Consider the following 19,950-nt stretch of genomic DNA (forward strand, 5'->3'; position numbering starts at 1 on the left):
GTGAGGTTAAAAAAAAAAAAAAAAAAAAACTAAGACAAGTGTTTCAAAGAGAGAGTAAACAAGTTGTGTCAAAGGAATAAAGTTAAGACTGAGAAGTGACCATTGGGTTTGTCAAAATGAAGGTCAGTTTTGACTTGAGAGGAGCTATTAGAGAAATTGAGACTAGTTGAAAACTTAGGAGTGGAACAGAGTTAAGACAGCTATATGGGCAGGGCTTTAGATTTTTCCTTTTAAGGGGGACTTTGAAGTGACCTACAAATGAGAGCCCAGGGAATGTCTTTTAAGTATTTTTAAAGGATATTACAGTGTTTTTAGTATGCCAGTAGAGAGAAAAAAATGTGCAGGAGGTAGAATTGCTGTAGGGAAGATGGGGTGGAATTAATTGCAACTGAAGGTCAGCCTTAGATAGGAACATTGGGCAGTTTATCTCCGGTAACAGGAGATTAGTCAGAGGATATGTGTAGACATGCAGATAGGTTGAGGTATGCAGTGACTGGAGGTTGTGGAAGTTCTCATTTAATTGCTTTTCTCCTCTCTTCAAAACCTCTCCAGTGGAATAAATAAGGCCATCATCTGCAAGTTAAGAATAGAGAGGAGATATTGAAAGTTTGAGAGATGAAGCTGTTCAGTGATTATCTATAAAAATGGAATGGAAATTAATTTGGGAATGTGTTCAGATGCTCTGATGTAGGTTAAAATAGGGGAAGAGTTGGGTTTACCTTGCTTTAGGTTTTGTCAAGTGAAGCTAGATGAGGAAGAGAGGAACAAGTGAAGAGAGGACTGCAAACAAGTAATTAATTGATGGGCCATGAAATAATCAGGTAAAGAGGGCAGTCATGTGTATGGGACTCTGGGGCAGTCAGAGGATAAAAGTCTGTACATTGGAGATCTGAAAGGTATTAAAAACTTGTTTGAGTCTGAAAAGAAGTGATCAGGAAAGATAAAAGATAATGCTCAGAGAATACTTGAGAAATTGCATTATGGAAAGAGTTCAGAATCTAGGTACAGTCATAGGAATTAAATGGCTGAGGTGAGGTGGAAACAGATGGTGTTGTAACTGAGAAGATAAACATGTTATGCTCCTAACTCATGATAGTATTTACACTTTTCTGATTTCAATAAACAGTTTTATGCAGATACCAATAAAACCTCTCTACTTTTCTTAAAAATACTTCATTTTTACAAGTGCCAGTTGGGTCTCAATGTACAAGATTCCTAATAGTTTCTTTCAGCTTATAGTCCTTTGAACTGTTGAATCAGTATTAGTCAGGGAGCTTTGTTTGGAATAAATTGTTTTGGTTTTAAGATTCTAGAACAAATCGTGAAATTCAGAGGTCCACAAGCTAAATGTGACCTGTAGATACATTTTGTATGATAAGAATAGTGCAATAAAAAGATAACTTGAGTTGATGGGGCATTCCAGTTTGTCACGGGTCCCCACCATTTACCCCACATTCCGCTTTTCCCCCTACTTCCATCATTATTTTTGTCTTATAACTTCCCAGCATCTTTACATCCTTTTACTCATTTATGTTTACTGTTAACTGTTTCTCAAGGCATTCACATTTAGAACTCTTTGCCTTAGACCTACTGAAACGCAATCTCCAGAGCTGGGATTTTGTTGTTTCTATTTGGAAATGTCCTTAAGTAAATCTGATGACAGACAGTGGTTGAAAAAGACAGCTTTTACTTACTAGCAGTGGATCTTGGTCAGCAACTTAACCTCTCTTGTTTTCAGTTTTCTATCCATAAAGTTGATATTAAAATAATAGAACTCACCTCATGTGGTAGTGATGAGAGATAAATGAGACAATATGAAAACAGGCACTAAGCCTGGTACATGGTAAATGTTTAGAAAATTTTTTTCCCTTTCCATTTTCTACTGGGAATAGGATCTTGAAAGTTTCTCTAGGCAAGTTGAGGGGATAGTCCAAGTCAACCAGATTATTAATTAGCACACTATTTTGAATGGTTTAATAAAATTGAATAGCCAGTAACTTGAACAAGGAAGACGTTATGGTCTTTCTATGATTCCAGATTGATTTTATGTTCAGGGGAGTTTGGTTCCAGGGACCAGGTGCCTCTTACTTATTGCTTCATATTCCTTTAGTTTGTTGTACTTTCTCGCATGGTCAGAGATGGTTTATCACCACCTTGCCTGGGTTGTACCCCATTGGTAGGAAGGAAGAGAAGTTGAAGAGTGGACATTTCCTATCAAGGGTCTGGTTAAGAAATTTCATAAACTTCATTGGCTGGAACTTATCATATGGCCATACTCAGCTACTGAGGGTCTGGATAGAAATTTTCTAGCAAGGTCATCATATATCCAGAAACTCAGAAAGATTCTACTACTAAGGGGAAAAAAATGAGGATAGATGTTAATGGATAGTGGTTGCTTGGTGTATCTGTTTCATTCTCTAAAAAAAATTAATCCCTTGGTCTTGATAGCCTTAGATTTAGGATTTATTGTCCCCAATCCCCAGTCATGAAACAAAAGAAAAATTACTTGGGCTACTTCATCCTTTTCATGTGTCTTTTTGACCAGAAATGACTGGTCTTTTCATTAAGTCAGAGTCTTGGTTCTAATGCTTAACTGACCTATGCAAGCATGAATCCTATCTCTGATATCTCAATTTCAACATTACCTACTACTTTAAGACAGTAGAATGGTTCTTGAGATCATTTTGACTATAGTTCAATATATTCTTTATTTCCACTTAGTCTCTTCTATTGCCACGATGTGTAGAGCACGTTGTGAGAAAGCAGCTGTGTATGAGTGTGAATGAGAGAGAGAGAGAGAATCCAGTCTCCTTTCTACATTTTTAAAATTTATTTCTGTACCTATATGAAGTAATAATTATTAAACCTGTTTTGTTAATGAGTTAACAGAGACCCAGAGATAATTAGCAACTTGTTTAAAGCCACAAAAATCTTTAATTGGTGGGGCCAGGTTTTATTGTCCAATTTTTTATATATCCAGATTCTCTAATTACAATATTCACAGTGCTATATTGTAACATCTGCGGATATCATACTAAAAAGTTGCGTTATATACTTTGATGTTTTTAATGTTAAGGACACTTTGGTTTTACTATATGATGATTTTTCTTTTTGTACTTCTCATTTGTTTCTACTTTTGTTAGCATCATCAGTTCTCTTTGGGTTGTAAAACCCCACCTTACTAAGAGACTCTAACGTAACTCAGGTAAAAACCGTATGAGCAGCTTATCTGTTTTTCTCTTTGGGACAGACCTGAAGAATGAACTACTTGTTACTTTGCTGGCTAGTCACATTGCAGAATGCTTTTTTTTTGCCTACATATTTACAATTTTTTCCTATTTTTGATAGTAGATTTCCTTTTATGTTTTTGTATCCTATTATTTATGAATATGTACCCATTAAGGTAGTACCATAAAATGAGACTGTGAGACGGCTGTGTTTCCATTTGAGGTTTTAGAATTTTGTAAAGAGTTAAAGACAATATCTGAAGTGTTTTATTGACAAGGCCTGGCCTTTTTTTTTTAAACATCTTATTTTGTATTAGGGTATAGCTGATAAACAAACAATACTGTGATAATTTCTGGTAAACAGTGAAGGGACTCAGCCATACATATATGTGTATCCATTCTCCCCTAAACTCCCCTTCCATAAGGCCTGGCCTTCTTAATCTAGTTTTATCCCAGGTAGAGTTTGCCTGTGCATTTCTCGTCAGTTAGAAATGCCCTATTGTTGACTAGTCCTATATTTTCTAGATATGTTGTTGTTTTATAATATTAATCTATGTATTAATAACTTTAATGATGATTTCTACCTATGCCTATTAATATCTTGTTTGTTTTAAACAGTGATTTTTTTTTAGGTAACAAGTATAACTTAATGTAATGCATAAGTTTTGATTTCAGTATTTTTTAAATCCACAAGGCTGTATAAAGAAAAAAAATTGTTAATTTGAATTTGGTATATAGATTAAGTTCCTAAAGCAGCGATTTTTATCATTATGTATAAAACTTAATTTTGTAATTTATTTTTAGGAATAACCAGCACTGTGGTATATTCTTCAAAAAGGAAATATTATCTCTTATGGCTTTTTTTAAAATGGCCCTTTGGAGTAAAAATGTTCATTTCCCCCTCTCTGTTTTTTTATATAGGATATAGCAGATCCATTTTTTGCTTATTGTAAGCAACATGCAGATAGGTTAGACAGAAAGTGGAAGAGAAAAAACTACTTGGCTCTACAATCCTATTGTAAAATGTCTTTACAAGAGAGAGAGAAGCAGTTATCACCAGAAGCACAGGTATGAGACTCATTCCAAAACTTGTGTTTTTTTCTTTCAAGGGTATAGATTTCAGGGAATTCCCTGGTGGTTCAGTGGTTAGGACTCTGTGCTCTTACTGCTGAGGGCTCCAGTTTGATCCCTGGTAACAGAGCTAAGATCCCACAAGCTGTATAGCCTGGCCAAAAAAAAAGAAGTTAGAAATTTAAGATCTCATGCATCTTTGATATATGATGTATAATTGTGAAATTTGGTTAGTGTAATTGTGAAATTATCTAGAAAGTGGACTGTCATTAAGGTAAATGGAGAGTATAGTTTGTGGTTGAATACATTACTCATCATCTAGTCTCAACAAAGCAGTCATTTATAAAACATGTTTCTAATACATTAAAGAATGTGGCTTAGAGGAAATTATTCTATCAGTGCAATATGTTGACCACATCTTTTTTTCAGTCTGTTCTAAGATTCATATGTGCAAAGACTTTGATTAGTTTGCCTGTCATGAAATATATTTGTTTGTAAATTAAGTAAATTAATGAAGACTAGTACAAGGCTAGTTGAGAAACCTCAGCTTAATTATACTAGTTTTTGACAACTAATCATAGGCTAGGGCAGTTGTTAACTAGGGGTAGACCTCATTTATCGTAACCCAAGAATTATGCTGTGGATATTAAGGACTGTGGATAGATATAATTTGCCGCAATAGAGGAACTTCTGATCATCCTTACTCTTGCTAAGTATGGAAATAAAAATCATAAGTATGTTCCATTTTAATATCTTTTAAAATTTGTGTACGTTTCTTTTATAGGCAAGGATCAATGCCCGGCTTCAGCAGTATCGTGCCAAAGCAGAACTAGCTCGATCCACCAGACCCCAGGCCTGGGTTCCGAGGGAAAAATTGCCCAGACCACTCACTAGCAGTGCTTCAGCCATTCGCAAACTTATGCGGAAAGCAGAACTCATGGGAATCAGTACAGATATCTTCCCAGTGGACAATTCAGATACTAGTTCTAGTGTGGATGGAAGGAGAAAGCATAAGCAACCTGCTCTCACTGCTGATTTTGTGAATTATTATTTCGGTCAGTATAGGCCCTGATGCATGCACGTTTTCATTGAGAACAGTTTGCTGATAGAAATATTTGATATACTGTCAATGTTTAGAAATTTACTAGTCTTGCTACATATATCAAGTATGTTTATTTTCCTAATAAGTTGTGGATTGTTGTAAAATGCTAATTTAATGTATTTGTGAGTAGAGTTAAAAGTGTCTAGGTTTATCCATGTGGTCATCTCTATGGCTAGCTTCTTCCTTTGTGTATTTTGTATATCAGCTTTTATTTTCTTCTAAACTAAAATTGGATATTTAATTTAACTAGAGAGAAATATGCGCATGATTCAAATTCAGGAGAATATGGCTGAACAAAAGAATATAAAGGATAAATTAGAGAATGAACAAGAAAAGCTTCATGTGGAATATAATAAGGTAAAACAAACAACGTAATGTAATTACATCTTACTGATGATTCCTTATGTTTCATTTTGAAATTCCTCTGGAGTTTCTACGACTTGTCTGTAATTCCGACCCCTCGTTATCTTCATTACCGTCACTAACACTGAGTACTTTCTATGTGCCAGGCACAGTTTTGAGCATTTTTACTTGTGTTAACTCATCTCATTCTCACTTCAGCTTTATAATGTGTCTTATGATTTCTGCTCCCTTTTTCAGAAGCGTAAACTGAATCCTAAACAGGTGAAGTAATTTGCCCAGGTTCGCAAAGGTAGTCAAGGCATAGAGTTGGGGTTTGAGGCCCAAGTCTGACTCCATTTATCTTTCTAAGTTATAGAAAACTTTAAAACTTACTTTTGAATTACTGTTTTTCTTAAATTGTTTTGTTACTTTTGATTAAAAAAAAAAATCTCCTGATTAAAATTTATCTTCTATATCTTCATTCTAAAGATGAAGAAGTTCATGAAGAAATGTATAAAAGCAAGTTGTGACTAAATGTGAGATAATAAGTAACATAAGAAAAATCTGGATTGACTTTTGTTTCTTTTGGCTGTGCTGGGTCATCTTTGGGTACGAGGGCTCAGTAATGCGGCATGTGGGCTTCTCTAGTTGCAGAACTCAGGCTCACTTGACCTGAGGCATGTAAGATCTTAATTCTCCAACCAGAGATCAAATCTGCGTCCCCTTCATTGAAAGGCAGATTCTTAACCACTGGACCGCAGGGAGGTCCCCAGGATTGACTTATTGATATATATCATTTTCTTGTTGGAAAAATGGTGGGAGTGCACTTTGATACACTCATAAGGGTTAATTAGTGTGTCTGTGAAATTATATAGTAAACTATTATAGAATATGTAAGTATCATTATTAGTAAAATGCTAACATAAAATGTTTACTTTTTGTTGGTGCTTCTTAAATAGTTGGAGACTTTCATTTTTAAGTGTATTGTGACTTGAATGTGTTAAATATATGTGGAATAGAAATGTAGATATTTTGGACATTGATAAATTATTTTTATTTTCAAATATGTTACTGAATATTGTAATGGTCTACTAATTTGAATTGTTCACATTATAGCTCTGTGAATCTTTGGAAGAACTACAAAACATGAATGGAAAACTTCGAAGTGAAGGACAAGGAATATGGGCCTTACTAGGCAGAATCACAGGGCAGGTTAGTTTCTTTCCAATTGCTCTCTCCTTCTCTTCTTGCTTTCTGTATGATTTCAAAGATTGGATCTCTAATACAACTGTCACTTCACTAACTGAAGAATTCTGTTTAATCAGGGCCAACTAATCCTCTGGGATAATGGTTTCTGCCTGAAATGCATCTAGAGCTTTGCAAGCTGCCTACTGAGAACCTGTAGCTTAATATGGTTGTTTTAACAGCTATCTTGTTTGCAAAATTTTTTCATTTGCTCTAACTGATTGACCTGTCATTTGTGATGAAGCTAAGATTTGAAGCATGAGTTACTCCTACCATATTCTTCTGCCTCTATGCAGCGGTTTTAGATTCCTTGCCACATTTCTTCTGTCCTATTCTTGTGCTATAAGTAGTTGTTGTTTTTTTTAATGGGGGAAATGTAAAAGGAAAACGAATTTTTTTTCATGTTGATGGGTTTTGAACTTATAAGGAATGGTTTTTGAAATTTAATGTTAAAGTGTAGTTTTTCCCTTCATTAGTTTTATTTTAATTATGAAAGAAATTACTTTATCCTTGAACATATTGAGCCTATTAAAGTTCTTGGTATTGTAAAGAACAATCATTGCCAAATGGATTTCTTTGAATGCTTTTTTTAGTACTGTGTATTTAGTTCTTAAATTAATAATTCATTTGAATAATTTAAGTTATTTTTTTAAGAATAATGGAGACTCGCTGTGGTCTTTTCACCATGGAAATAGTTTTATTTGTGAAGGAAGGTTTTTAAAGAACAGATATTTTTTGTGGTACTTATTTTAAAGGTTTATAAAGAGCCAAATTCGTTATATAGGTTGTGTGGACACATTATTTTAGAAAGTAATACATACTGATATGTATTATGCCATGCTAGCTTTGAAGATGCTTCTTTTGTGAAAAGGGTGTATGTGGCATATAGTATAATGAATAACATAAGAGGTGAGGATGAGTAGTTATGTATGCACAGTTGACCTTTGTTTCTATTGATAGGCTGTTGGTGAATATTTGGAAGATTACAGTGTTTTATGTTTTATATTTAGTGAAATTAATATTGAATACAAGCCTATTAGTTTATTTGGCAAGCTAGCATTATCTTTTGGCCAGATTTGCAAGTTTGTCTCATAAGAATCTATTTAGTATAAGTTATGAAAGAGCATTTTAATTTATTAAATCACTTGAAACAGAAGCACATGCATTTCTGTGTGCAAATGTAAAATACACAGGAGAAGTAGAATTCGTTTGTACCACTTGCAGGACACTTTTTTTCCGGTTGGTTGAACTGATGCGGGCCCACTGGGCCACTGAGAAATGACTTTGATAGATGGTTGCTGTCTGAGAAGCTAGTATACTACAGATTAGTAGAAACCCAAAGAGAATCTAATTCGCTTTGTGAAGAGTTTGGTCCAATAAGATAATTTTTCTAATTAACCTTTGGAGCACCAGTGTAGCTGTGGTGTTTAAGAAAATAAACGGCCTCAATACTCTTTTTGTCGTGTTCTTTTTTTTTTTTTCAAGTCTTGAATTCTTGTCGTTGTCTTTCACTTTTAAAGCTAAAGTAGGAGTTTAATTTTCACAGTGTTTTAGTGGTCCAGAGAAAATTGGTGAAAGTATGTAATTATAGGCTTCTCACAGCAGTGGCTATGAGACAAAAACTCATTTTAGTCCTTTTTGCCAGTGTAAAAGCTTTAAAACATTTCCCCCTCAAGATCCTAGCATATTAGTTGACTTGAACGGCGCATAAAGAAAAATGTTGCTTTATATTTTTTCTCTGAAAACAAAATAAACTGCATTTGTTCAAATCAATAGAAGTTGAACATACCGGCAATTTTGCGAGCACCCAAGGAGAGAAAACCAAGTAAAAAAGAAGGGGGCACACAAAAGGCGTCTACTCTTCCTGCAGTACTTTATAGGCAAGTAATGAAATTTTGACAGATTAATACAGTATATTTTTAAATGAATACTTTTTAGTAGCAAGATGCTTTAAATATTTGTGAATGAATTATGTTTATATCAGAATTTAAAGTCAAATGTGTTTGAAGTTCATTTTATTAATACCTTCATCAAAAATACTTCCCAGACTGAATGATGATAGGATAGAGTCGCTCCTCTTTTAATGATAAATCACTTTTTGTATACTTTAAGTAACTGGTTATATGTGCACAAACTCCATGGAAACCCCTCTTTAGAGAATTGGAAAGTGAGTTTTAAGTAATGTACGTGAGTATTTTCTTAAATAGTTTAAACAGTGTGTTAGATAAATGGACATTTATATTTTATTTTGCTGGAGTGAGTTTTAGAGGTTTACATGTGTTTTTAGGTAGTGTTGGATATTATAGTTTGAATTACTGCCTTTGTACAGTGGTAGGGGTGGATAATGAAGATAAGTTTTAGATTTGAATCTGTCTACATTTTTTTTCTCTCTGTGCTCAGTTGTAGTAATTTCATTTCCCCAAATATTTTTGTTCTTTTTTTTTTTGGCTCAGTATTTTACAGTGTTCACCATTGTAACAGTTTTATATAGTTATTAAGATTTCTTTCCATACCAGTAGGTTTGGATCTTACTTTTTTTCCATGTAGCTGATGAAACTCATTGAGAAAAGTTTAGAAGATGCAAGTATGTTTGTGTGTATCCATACACACACAAATCTGTTCACACACACAAGTAAATATGCTTATGTAAGTGTATACATATTCTCCCCACAATCTCTTTCTTTCTCAGAAATAGCAACAACAGTATCTGTCTCAATAACTACTTTCTCTTCTAGCTTGGAGGCTTTCTCCATAGGTAATAGCAATTAACTTCCTTGAAATGTGGGACAAGCTCACTAGTATCTATACTGGACTTTATAAAGACTAGCACTGTCACAGTCTAGCTTTTCCAGATAAAACTGTTTCATTTGAAACCGTCAGGCTTATTACTTATGCTTCTGACTTTTCATCACTACAGCTCATTTTTGTTTCAGGATACAGTTTAGTAATTTTTCATTTTTACTCTGAGCAACTTTGAGACCAAGTATTGATTGGTCTTTGTTGTATATGTATATATTTGATTTTTTTTCTAAGATTATTTAAAATTCAAACATCATTACTTTTTCTGTATACTTATGGCTTTTTTAGGATCTCAACTTTTTCCTCACCCTTCACATTCCTAATATAAGTACACCCTGGATTGTAGATCATGGTGTTTGTGCTCTCAGGAGTAGTTGACCTTTTGCACAAGAAAAGTTAGATTTCTTAAGAACAATCAAAAATCTAAAACAATGGCAACAATAATAATAAAACTTCCAGTTCTTTATAATAAATATCAATTGGTATATTTTTAAGACTCAAAGTCTGATTCTGTAAAAAGACTTAACATATGTAGCTTATTTACACGTTGAAGGTTCTTTGAAAGATTTACAGTTAATGGTAGAAAATAAACAGAATTTCGTTTGTAAAGTAACTTCTTTGTAGTTTTAGAGAGGTAGAAAATTGAAAACTATTTTTGTTTAATATTTGTTCCTAGAGAAAATTTGGTCTGATGTTACATGGGCTTTAAGTAATAAAGAAGATTAAGATGATGTTAGAATAAATACCTAACATATGCCCTTCTCTGAATAGTTTGACTCCAGCAAAATTTAAATTTATAATAGATCTAAACTATTCTACATTCTCAAAAGTATTTAGATTCTTGCCATTATAAAAAGATATGTGTTATTAAAAAAAGTATTTGATTTCAGTTAAAGAAATATATTAAGTTAAATCACAATGAAATTTTGAAAATTTAAAAATATGCCGTAAATTAACTATTCACTATGATAATTATTATTCTAATCCTTTATTGCTGCTGCCTTTATCAAAGTTGTGGAATTTGTAAGAAGAACCATGATCAGCATCTTCTTTTATTGTGTGATACCTGTAAACTGCATTACCATCTTGGATGTCTGGACCCTCCTCTTACGAGGATGCCAAGAAAGACCAAAAACAGTTATTGGTAAGTAAACTGAAGAGCATGTACATGTTAGAACTGGTGTTGCTCTTAGTTTCAACAGTATTAGATGAAGTATTAGAACATATTTGATGCATAATAAAGTTTTCAGTATATTTTTAATTGAAAATTTTATAATGTTTTCCAATAATATTGACATATTGGCATTTAAAAGTTGTGTATATTAAGGTTTGCAACATAATGATTTAATATATGTATACACTGTGAAATAATCACCACAATCAAGCTAATTAGCATATTTGTCACCTCACATAGTTATCATTTTTTGTGGTAAGAATACTTCAGACATAAATGTTTATTACAGTATTATATGTATAGAGATGTAGCAAATTTTTTGATAAATGAATTTAAGTTAATTGAGGCTATTTTAATATCTTAGCAGTGGTTTCTTAAGGCATGAATTCTGTTTAGTGTGTTTATAATTCTCTTTATTATAACATTTTTTCAAATTCTTTATTTTTGTTCTTTATTAAGAATTTGCCTCCATATTCATGCTTTAAATGTAGTTTAGTATTTTGTTTTCAAATTAGTGTCACCAAAGGCTTTACTTGTGGCTAGTTGTGTATTAAAATTCAACCATTCTTTGTAAATCTAGAAACATTTGACTTACGTTTTTGAATTTTTTCATTAACTTAGGCATGTGGAATCACTACAGATGTTTGATAAAAGTTTATGATACTTATAAGTTTTATTCTTTCCTTAATTTTAATCCAAGAGAAAGACAGATGTTCAAATTCTAATAGATTGATTCTGTATAGGAAGAATATAGGTCACGGAGAGCTTTGGAAGGCACATGACTATTCTTTTTATACAAATTTTACATGACTAGACCCCAATCTTAAATGATAATCTGTACAAAAAGGTGTTTATTTATCAAATACATTAAAGCATATTTTCTGACCTCATTGTTTTATTTCATAAACCTACGTCTGTCCATTTTATTAAGAATCTCACATTCTTTCACCATTTTCACATGATTACTTTTTCATGAAGTGAAGCGGAAGTCTCTCAGTCATGTCCGACTCTTTGCGACCCCATGGACTATATAGTCTATGGAATTCTCCAGTCCAGAATACTGATGTCTGTAGCCTTTCCCTTGTCCAGGGGATCTTCCCAACCCAGGGATTGAACCCAGGTCTCCTGCATTGCAGGTGGATTCTTTACCAGCTGAGCCGCGAGGGAAGCCCAAGAATACTGGAGTGGGTAGTCTATCCCTTCTCTAGTGGATCTTCCCGACCCAGGAATCAAACTGGGGTCTCCTGCATTGCAGGTGGACTCTTCACCAGCTGAGCTATGAGAGAAGCCCTTCTTTTTCATAGTGCTCTTTTATCAATTTGCCTGGAGACAGTCATACTGGTCAACTCTTTTCAAATATAGTGGGATGTATTACTTCTGATTTGTGAGTGCTTTTGAAACCAGAATTTAAGAGAAACTGCTGTCACGTATTAGAATATCAGCAGTGTTAATAAGTATCCTATGTGCGTTTCTAAGTTGAAAACCAGTTTGGTAGTCTTCAGGGCCAGGGAACTTTGTCATAATCATGGATGTGTTTTAGCATTATTGTACAATGACGTTGTTTTTCTTTAATAATAAAGATTTTTAAAAGGGCTTCACTCCATTTTTTATATGTATTTATTTAGGTATATTGGAGAAGGAAATGGCAACCCACTCCACTATTCTTACCTGGAGAATCCCCATGGACAGAGGAGCCTGGTGGACTACTGTCCATGGGGTCGCAAAGAGTCGCACGTGACTGAGTGCCTAAGCACACAGCACACATAAACAATGAAATTGTTTCCCTTTAATAATAAAGATTTAAAAACCTCCTTAACATAAGTTGGAGTGTATAGTGCTAAGGATCAAGAATATATAGCAAACTGAGAAAAATCTCTTAGTATTTCAGTATGAAGGTAGTCCTTTGGCATAAATTCCTAACATGAATTTTCATTATTATTACTTTAAACATCCTATTTCTTAGGATCTTGTGTACCAGTTATGGTAGCAGAGCTGCTTTTTCATATTTTAAAGGCTATTTATAAAATGAGGACTATAGTGTTTAACAGATTGTTGAAAGAGCTGCAAATAGTGTTTTCATCTGTATTGAGTTTATGTACTACAAGTATCGTGTGGCAGTTGCCTTGAAATAGAAATAAATTTCTGCCTTAGCAGTTAGATATTTTTTAGATTTTTCTGAGTTGTTCAGTGTTTTGTGGTTTTCAGAGCATAACATTTTTGTTTATCTGAGTGCTCTAAAGCAAGTTTCTTTGTCACCTAAATGTATTAACCTTTGGTGGGGATGAGCTTGAGAAGCTAGAGACTATCCTGACAAGGAATATAGTTACAAACTGAGAAACAAAAGAGGAAACAAGTCGCTTAAAAAACAAACAAAAAAGTCCCTACAGTGATTCATTCTAAAAAGATACTTGTTTCCATATCACAGAAATGCGTGTATGTTAAAAATATTTTTATTTGATGTTAATCTAGGAATCCAAAGAATAAAGTGCTTGGTTTTTAACAACAGTTATATAAAAATCTTTAGTAACTAGTGATAATTGACTCCTACTGGTCAAATTTTTTAGTGTTAAAATTTTTGCTTAAATGGAAATTTTAAGATATTAAAAGTAATACCTTAAATTTTAATTGCATGTTACCAATAGAAAATTCTGAAAGAGATGGGAATACCAGACCACCTGACCTGCCTCTTGAGAAACCTATATGCAGGTCAGGAAGCAATGGTTAGAACTGGACGTGGAACAACAGACTGGTTCCAAATAGGAAAAGGAGTACGTCAAGGCTGTATATTGTTACCCTGCTTATTTAACTTATATGCAGAGAGTACATCATGAGAAACGCTGGGCTGGAAGAAGCACAAGCTGGAATCAAGATTGCCAGGAGAAATATCAATAACCTCAGATATGCAGATGACACCACCCTTATGGCAGAAAGTGAAGAGGAACTCAAAAGCCTCTTGATGAAAGTGAAAGAGGAGAGTGAAAAAGTTGGCTTAAAGCTCAACATTAAGAAAACAAAGATCATGGCATCTGGTCCCACCACTTCATGGGAAATAGATGGGGAAACAGTGGAAACAGTGTCAAACTATATTTTTTGGGCTCCAAAATCACTGCAGATGGTGATTGCAGCCATGAAATTAAAAGATGATTACTCCTTGGAAGGAAAGTTATGACCAACCTAGATAGCATATTTAAAAGCAGAGACATTACTTTGCCAACAAAGGTCTGTCTAGTCAAGGCTATGGTTTTTCCAGTGGTCATGTATGCATGTGAGAGTTGGACTGTGAAGAAGGCTGAGCGCCGAAGAATTGATGCTTTTGAACTGTGGTGTTGGAGAAGACTCTTGAGAATCCCTTGGACTGCAAGGAGATCCAACCAGTCCATTCTAAAGGAGATCAGTCCTGGGTGTTCTTTGGAAGGAATGATGCTAAAGCTGAAACTCCAGTACTTTGGCCACCTCATGCGAAGAGTTGACTCATTGGAAAAGACTCTGATGCTGGGGGGGATTGGAGGCAGGAGAAGAAGGGGACGACAGAGGATGAGATGGCTGGATGGCATCACTGAGTCGATGGACATGAGTCTGAGTGAACTCTAGGAGTTGGTGATGGACAGGGAGGCCTGGCGTGCTGCGATTCATGGGGTCGCAAAGAGTCAGACACGACTGAGCGACTGAACTGAACTGAACTGAATAGTGCATTTGTATTAGCCACACATGATACTTTGTATTTAATTCTGTTATTGGAGTTCAAAATTTAAAGCTGTTAAAATAAATACTAATTTGGTATTAAATTACAGTGCTAATGAATGAGAGGTATGAATTTTTACAGAATTTTCTTGTTGGTATATTCAGCACAGCTTGCCATTAATTAAGATGCAAGGATATTATAGCTGTGACAAATAGAGTTGGTCAAAGAATGACTTTGATTTTCTGGTGTCACAATGTATATCATTTGAGGAAAAATCATGATTTCCTAAGGAAAACTATCTTTTTAATCAGTACTGGGCCTCTTACATTCATTCACATAAATATATGGCAGTATTACATGTGTTTTTATGATACTTATTAGGGATACATGAAATTGCTTTGGACATTTTACATGTATTGTTGTTTCTCTTAAAGGAATGTATGTGCTTTTCTGTATGTATGGTCATTATATGACTATGGTCACATGTTCCTGTGTACATTTTCATATATTCTAAACATATACCTGCATTTTGTATTTATAGAAACCATGGCTAATGCTGGAAGGTAAAAATAAATGTATGAAATAATATTTTTTTCTTTATGTAGGCAGTGTTCTGAATGTGACCAGGCAGGGAGCAGTGACATGGAAGCAGAGATGGCCATGGAAACCTTACCAGATGGGACCAAACGATCAAGGAGGCAGATTAAGGAACCAGTGAAATTTGTTCCACAGGATATGCCTCCAGAACCCAAGAAGATTCCAATAAGAAACACGGTAATTTATTCCCTAGAAGTCATAATAACCCTTACAAAACTCTGAGGTCAAAATTTAAAGGGTGAGAAAGACAAAGGGCAAGCGTATACTCAGTAGCCAATGAAAGAAATATATTGCTTTTGGTTTTTCTTAACAGTTTACTGTTTTATATTATGAAATATACTATACTAGTTACACCTGAGAATGTATAGTTTACATATTCAATGCAAAGTACAATAATAATGAAGATCTATTGTGTTCACAAACCCACTTTAAAGATAGAACATTACCAAAACCTATGAAGTCACCTTTGAATCCCTGAGGACTCACTTCACCATCCATGTAGTCTAGAGATAACCTCCTTTCTCAAGTTTGTGTCTTTTATTCACTCCATTTTTTATATGTATTTATGTATGTATATTGGAGAAGGAAATGGCAACCCACTCCAGTATTCTTGCCTGGGAAATGCCATGGACAGAGGAGCCTGGTGGGCTACAGTGTGGTGGGGTAACAAGGGTCAGACTGGACTTAGTGACTAAACTACCACCATCGTGTGTGTGTGTGTATTCATAAGTAATACATAGTTTTGCACAGTGTGAATTTTGCGTAAATTGAGTCAAACTGTTTTTTCCCCATTATTTGATACTTTGACCAACTTTACCTTGATTGATTCATACATGCTGATATGTGTAATTGTAGCTCATTTATTTTCACCAGTATGTCATTTTTTAATTGAAAATAGATCATTAACAGTTCAGTTCAGTTCAGTTGCTCAGTCATGTTCGACTCTTTGGGACCCCATGAACTGCAACACGCCAGGCCTCCCTGTCCATCACCAACTCCCAGAGCCGACCCAAACTCATGTCCATTGAGTCGGTGATGCCATCCAACCATCTCATTCTCTGTCATCCCTTTCTCCTCCTGCCCTCAATCTTTCCCAGCATCAGGGTCTTTTCAAATGAGTCAGCTCTCCACATCAAGTGGCCAAAGTATTGGAGTTTCAGCTTCAACATCAGTCCCTCCAGTGAACACCCAGGACTGATCTCCTTTAGGATGGACTGGTTAGATCTCCTTGCAGTCTAAGGGACTCTCAAGAGTCTTCTCCAACACCACAGTTCAAAAGCATCAATTCTTCGGTGCTCAGCTTTCTTTATAGTTAAACTGTCACATCCATACATGACTACTGGAGAAACCATAGCCTTGACTAGACGGACCTTTGTTGGCAAAGTAGTAGTTTGGCAGTTTTGTTTCCACTTTTTTACTTATAATAATTTTATTTATTTATTTTTAGCTCTGCTGGGTCTTTATTGCTATGTGGGCTTTTCTCTAGTTGTGGCAAGCAGGGGCTACTCTCTAGTTGTGGTGTGAGGGCTTCTCATTCTGATGGCTTTTGTGTTGCAGAGCACATGCTCTAGAGTTCACGGGCTTCAGTTTTTGGCTGGGCTTGTGGTTCCCGGGCTCTAGAGTGAGTGAGTGAGTGAAGTCGCTCAGTCGTACTCAATAGTTGTGATGCACAAGCTTTGTTGCTCCATGGAATGTGGATCTTCCCATATGAAAGACCAAACATGTGTCTCCTGCATTTGCAGGTGAATTCTGAGCCACCAGGGAAGCCCTCCATCTTTTCGCTTTTATAAACAACCTCACTTTAAATATTATTCTAAATCTCTTCTGCAGCTTGGTAACAAGGAGTTAGGGTATATAGCAAAGCATGGGTTTGCTTAGTTATAGGATATTGGCACCCAGTTTTGCTGGGTAAGTGCAATATTTTCCAAACCAGGTTACACTTACACTAGCAATGAGTAATGTTACTTTTTCTGCCAAACTTGGTTTGTCCAGTGTTATAATGTTTTCCAGTGTGATATATGTAAATAGTAGAGGCATTTTATTTTGCATTTCTCTCAATACTTAGTTGACTTAGAGCATCTATATATTTTTGGTTGGTTGTGTGTACAAATCTTATTCAGCTTTTCTATCAGGTTGTTAGCCTATTCTTATAAAAAATTCTCTCAGGTCAGAGTTTTAAAAAGTTTTTCCAGAAAACATTTATGTTAGTTATTACCAGGTGCCTGGGAGCTCTACCAGCCTAAGGCCATTTTAATAAAAGTTTGTCCTGTGTGTCTCTTCCACTACATGAATATCGTTAATTTCTACTCCAAAGCCATGAACAATGGCTTGCAGTTATGAATTCTTAGGGGAGACATTTTTCACTTTCTTACCTTGAGCCAAGGCAGGCACATTTTACAAATCTGCCTATCCCTAAAGGAGATGTAAATATACTTTTAGGGATAGTTGTCAAATTCATCTGTTTTGTTGTCTGTTTGGTTTTAGTCTTAATTTTTTCTTTCCCTTACAGTAATAGTTTTTTGAAAAGTTTTTTTTTTTTAATCTGTAATATCCATCTATATTATAATCACTTAAAAGATTTTAAGAGAAATAACCTAGATTATTTCATTCAGTTTTGTGTTATAGATTCATTTGAAATTGATGAGGCGAATCTGGGAATTGTTATCTTTTAGATAATTGAAATATGTAGTTTTGGGTGCTCTAAATTGATCAACTTGAAATAGTTTTTCTTATAATTTCCTCTAGTTTAAAACATTTTTTAGATTTCACAAATGTATTTTGTTTACAGATGAACTAGAGAGAATTTTATTTCTTTAAATAAGCCATTTTATTTCTATTTCTAAAATATTCTTCTGTAACTTTTGATGCTATTATCTGCAGCTGTTCTTAAGATCTTAGAGAAAAAGCTGTTATTACTTCTTATGTCTGTGTTTGCATAGATTATCTTCTTAGGAAACACTTTTTCTAGTTTCTTTATTGTTTGAAGAAATCTTTAGGAATGATATTACCATTAACTTTGGAGTTATCATATAGAGGGAAATTTTGTACATATTATAGTGATATTTGTGTGTCCATTATTTAAGATAAAACAAGATTCCATTTTTTTCTGATTTACCTGTCTCCTTTTTAGCCTAGAATTACAAGAACGTTTTTGAGTTTTCCAGTTTAGTCCAGTGCCTTTCATGAAATTCTTTGTCTCTAGTTTCTTTGTGTAAAAGTTCATTTTACAGTAGTCATATTATTCTGTCAAAATTTTGAAGAAAATTTTACCCTTGTGACATAGAGGATTCATGACAGACCTTAAACTTCAGTTTCTCATTTCAAAATAGTATCTCACTCAGTAAAACAGTTCAAATGATCATTTGTTCTCCAAGTTTCCATTTCTGTTAAATTTATTATGTTCCATTGGATTATAGTGATAGCACAATTTTTAGAAAGTAGTTTGGGGTTCTTTCATGCTAGTTGAAATGATTTCATCTTCTTTCAGAAACCCATATTGTGGGGTGTATGAATTGATATTCTGTTAGAATGATTTTATTTTTTAAAAATTAAGACTTTATAGTATAATTAAGTGGACAGAACTTTAATCTCTTATTTTGATGTCTGTCTCTGTGGAATTGTCCAAGAACCATCGAAAATAAAAAATGATCAGAGCTGCTATAGATTGAAGTTCCATTTTTATTGATTAGTTTCCTTATCCTCTGTTATTAATTTCTCTCCTTTTATACTTTATAAACATACTTTATAAATATACTTTATATCTTTATGTTTAAAAATAGCGTCATGGTAGTAAGGGAGTAAAAGGGAGAAGGAAGGCCTTCATGTGTTGGAGTGTTTGTAAATACTAGTGTGTTTCTGGTAATAATTTAACGTCTTTTTATCTATACTGCTAACGAATCCAACTACGTTATTATTTTATATTTCTTCCTATTTTTCAAAGGTAGGTAAATCAGAAGTGGATGTGAGTATGTTTACTCTTACATAAAATAGTTTAATAGTAATAATACCTTACTTTTTCTGAGGATTGATCATATACCAGACACTGTAGTAATCCTCCATCCTACTCCCCCTTAAAAAAATTAGTATTTAGGTATTATAACTTCTGTATTACTCAGGCACAGAAACCTGCAGTAATTTACCTGTGATCTTACAGATAGTAAGAAGAATAGGAATTGAACCCAGATAGCTGGCACCCCACTCCAGCACTCTTGCCTGGAAAATCCCATGGACGGAGGAGCCTGGAAGGCTGCAGTCCATGGGGTCGCTGAGGGTCGGACAGGACTGAGCGACTTCACTTTCACTTTTCACTTTCCTGCATTGGAGAAGGAAATGGTAACCCACTCCAGTGTTCTTGCCTGGAGAATCCCAGGGACGGGGGAGCCTGGTGGGCTGCCGTCTATGGGGTTGCACAGAGTCGGACACGACTGAAGTGGCTTAGCAGCAGCAGCAGCAGCTAAATTAAGAAGTAGTGTCTTTTCTGAGGTCTGTAGAAGAGCATTTAGTTGTGGTGCAAATGAAATAGTTGTAAAAACATTTGATCATTAGATAACATAGTTGGGAATGTGGTACTCTCATCTGGTACCAGAATGGTCATGTGTCTTTCCACAGCATAGTGTTACCTATGAGCAGCCAGACACATATCCACTTACTGACTCTCAAAACTGAGTTCCTTCACATTAAATATTACATTTAACACTGTTTTTTTTGTACT

At 34.6% G+C, this 19,950-nt stretch overlaps 1 protein-coding gene across 11 annotated transcripts in view; it reads left to right on the top strand.

Annotated features, from left to right (window-relative positions):
* PHF14 (PHD finger protein 14) overlaps window positions 1-19,950 on the top strand; it is a 199,081-nt gene that overhangs the window by 52,888 nt on the left and 126,243 nt on the right. For all 11 annotated transcript variants that reach the window (XR_009494172.1, XR_009494171.1, XR_234227.5 and 8 more), the window contains exons 8-14: window positions 4,149-4,295; window positions 5,083-5,353; window positions 5,651-5,757; window positions 6,859-6,954; window positions 8,764-8,867; window positions 10,799-10,930; window positions 15,248-15,416. Coding sequence is in view for 6 of the 11 variants with exons in the window: in XM_003585942.6 (XP_003585990.1) it covers window positions 4,149-4,295; window positions 5,083-5,353; window positions 5,651-5,757; window positions 6,859-6,954; window positions 8,764-8,867; window positions 10,799-10,930; window positions 15,248-15,416 (1,026 nt within the window). In the remaining 5 variants the exon portion in view is untranslated. The remainder of the gene's footprint in view (window positions 1-4,148; window positions 4,296-5,082; window positions 5,354-5,650; window positions 5,758-6,858; window positions 6,955-8,763; window positions 8,868-10,798; window positions 10,931-15,247; window positions 15,417-19,950) is intronic.

This window comes from Bos taurus, chromosome 4 (assembly GCF_002263795.3).
Source record: "Bos taurus isolate L1 Dominette 01449 registration number 42190680 breed Hereford chromosome 4, ARS-UCD2.0, whole genome shotgun sequence".
Classification (NCBI taxonomy): Eukaryota; Metazoa; Chordata; class Mammalia; order Artiodactyla; family Bovidae; genus Bos; species Bos taurus.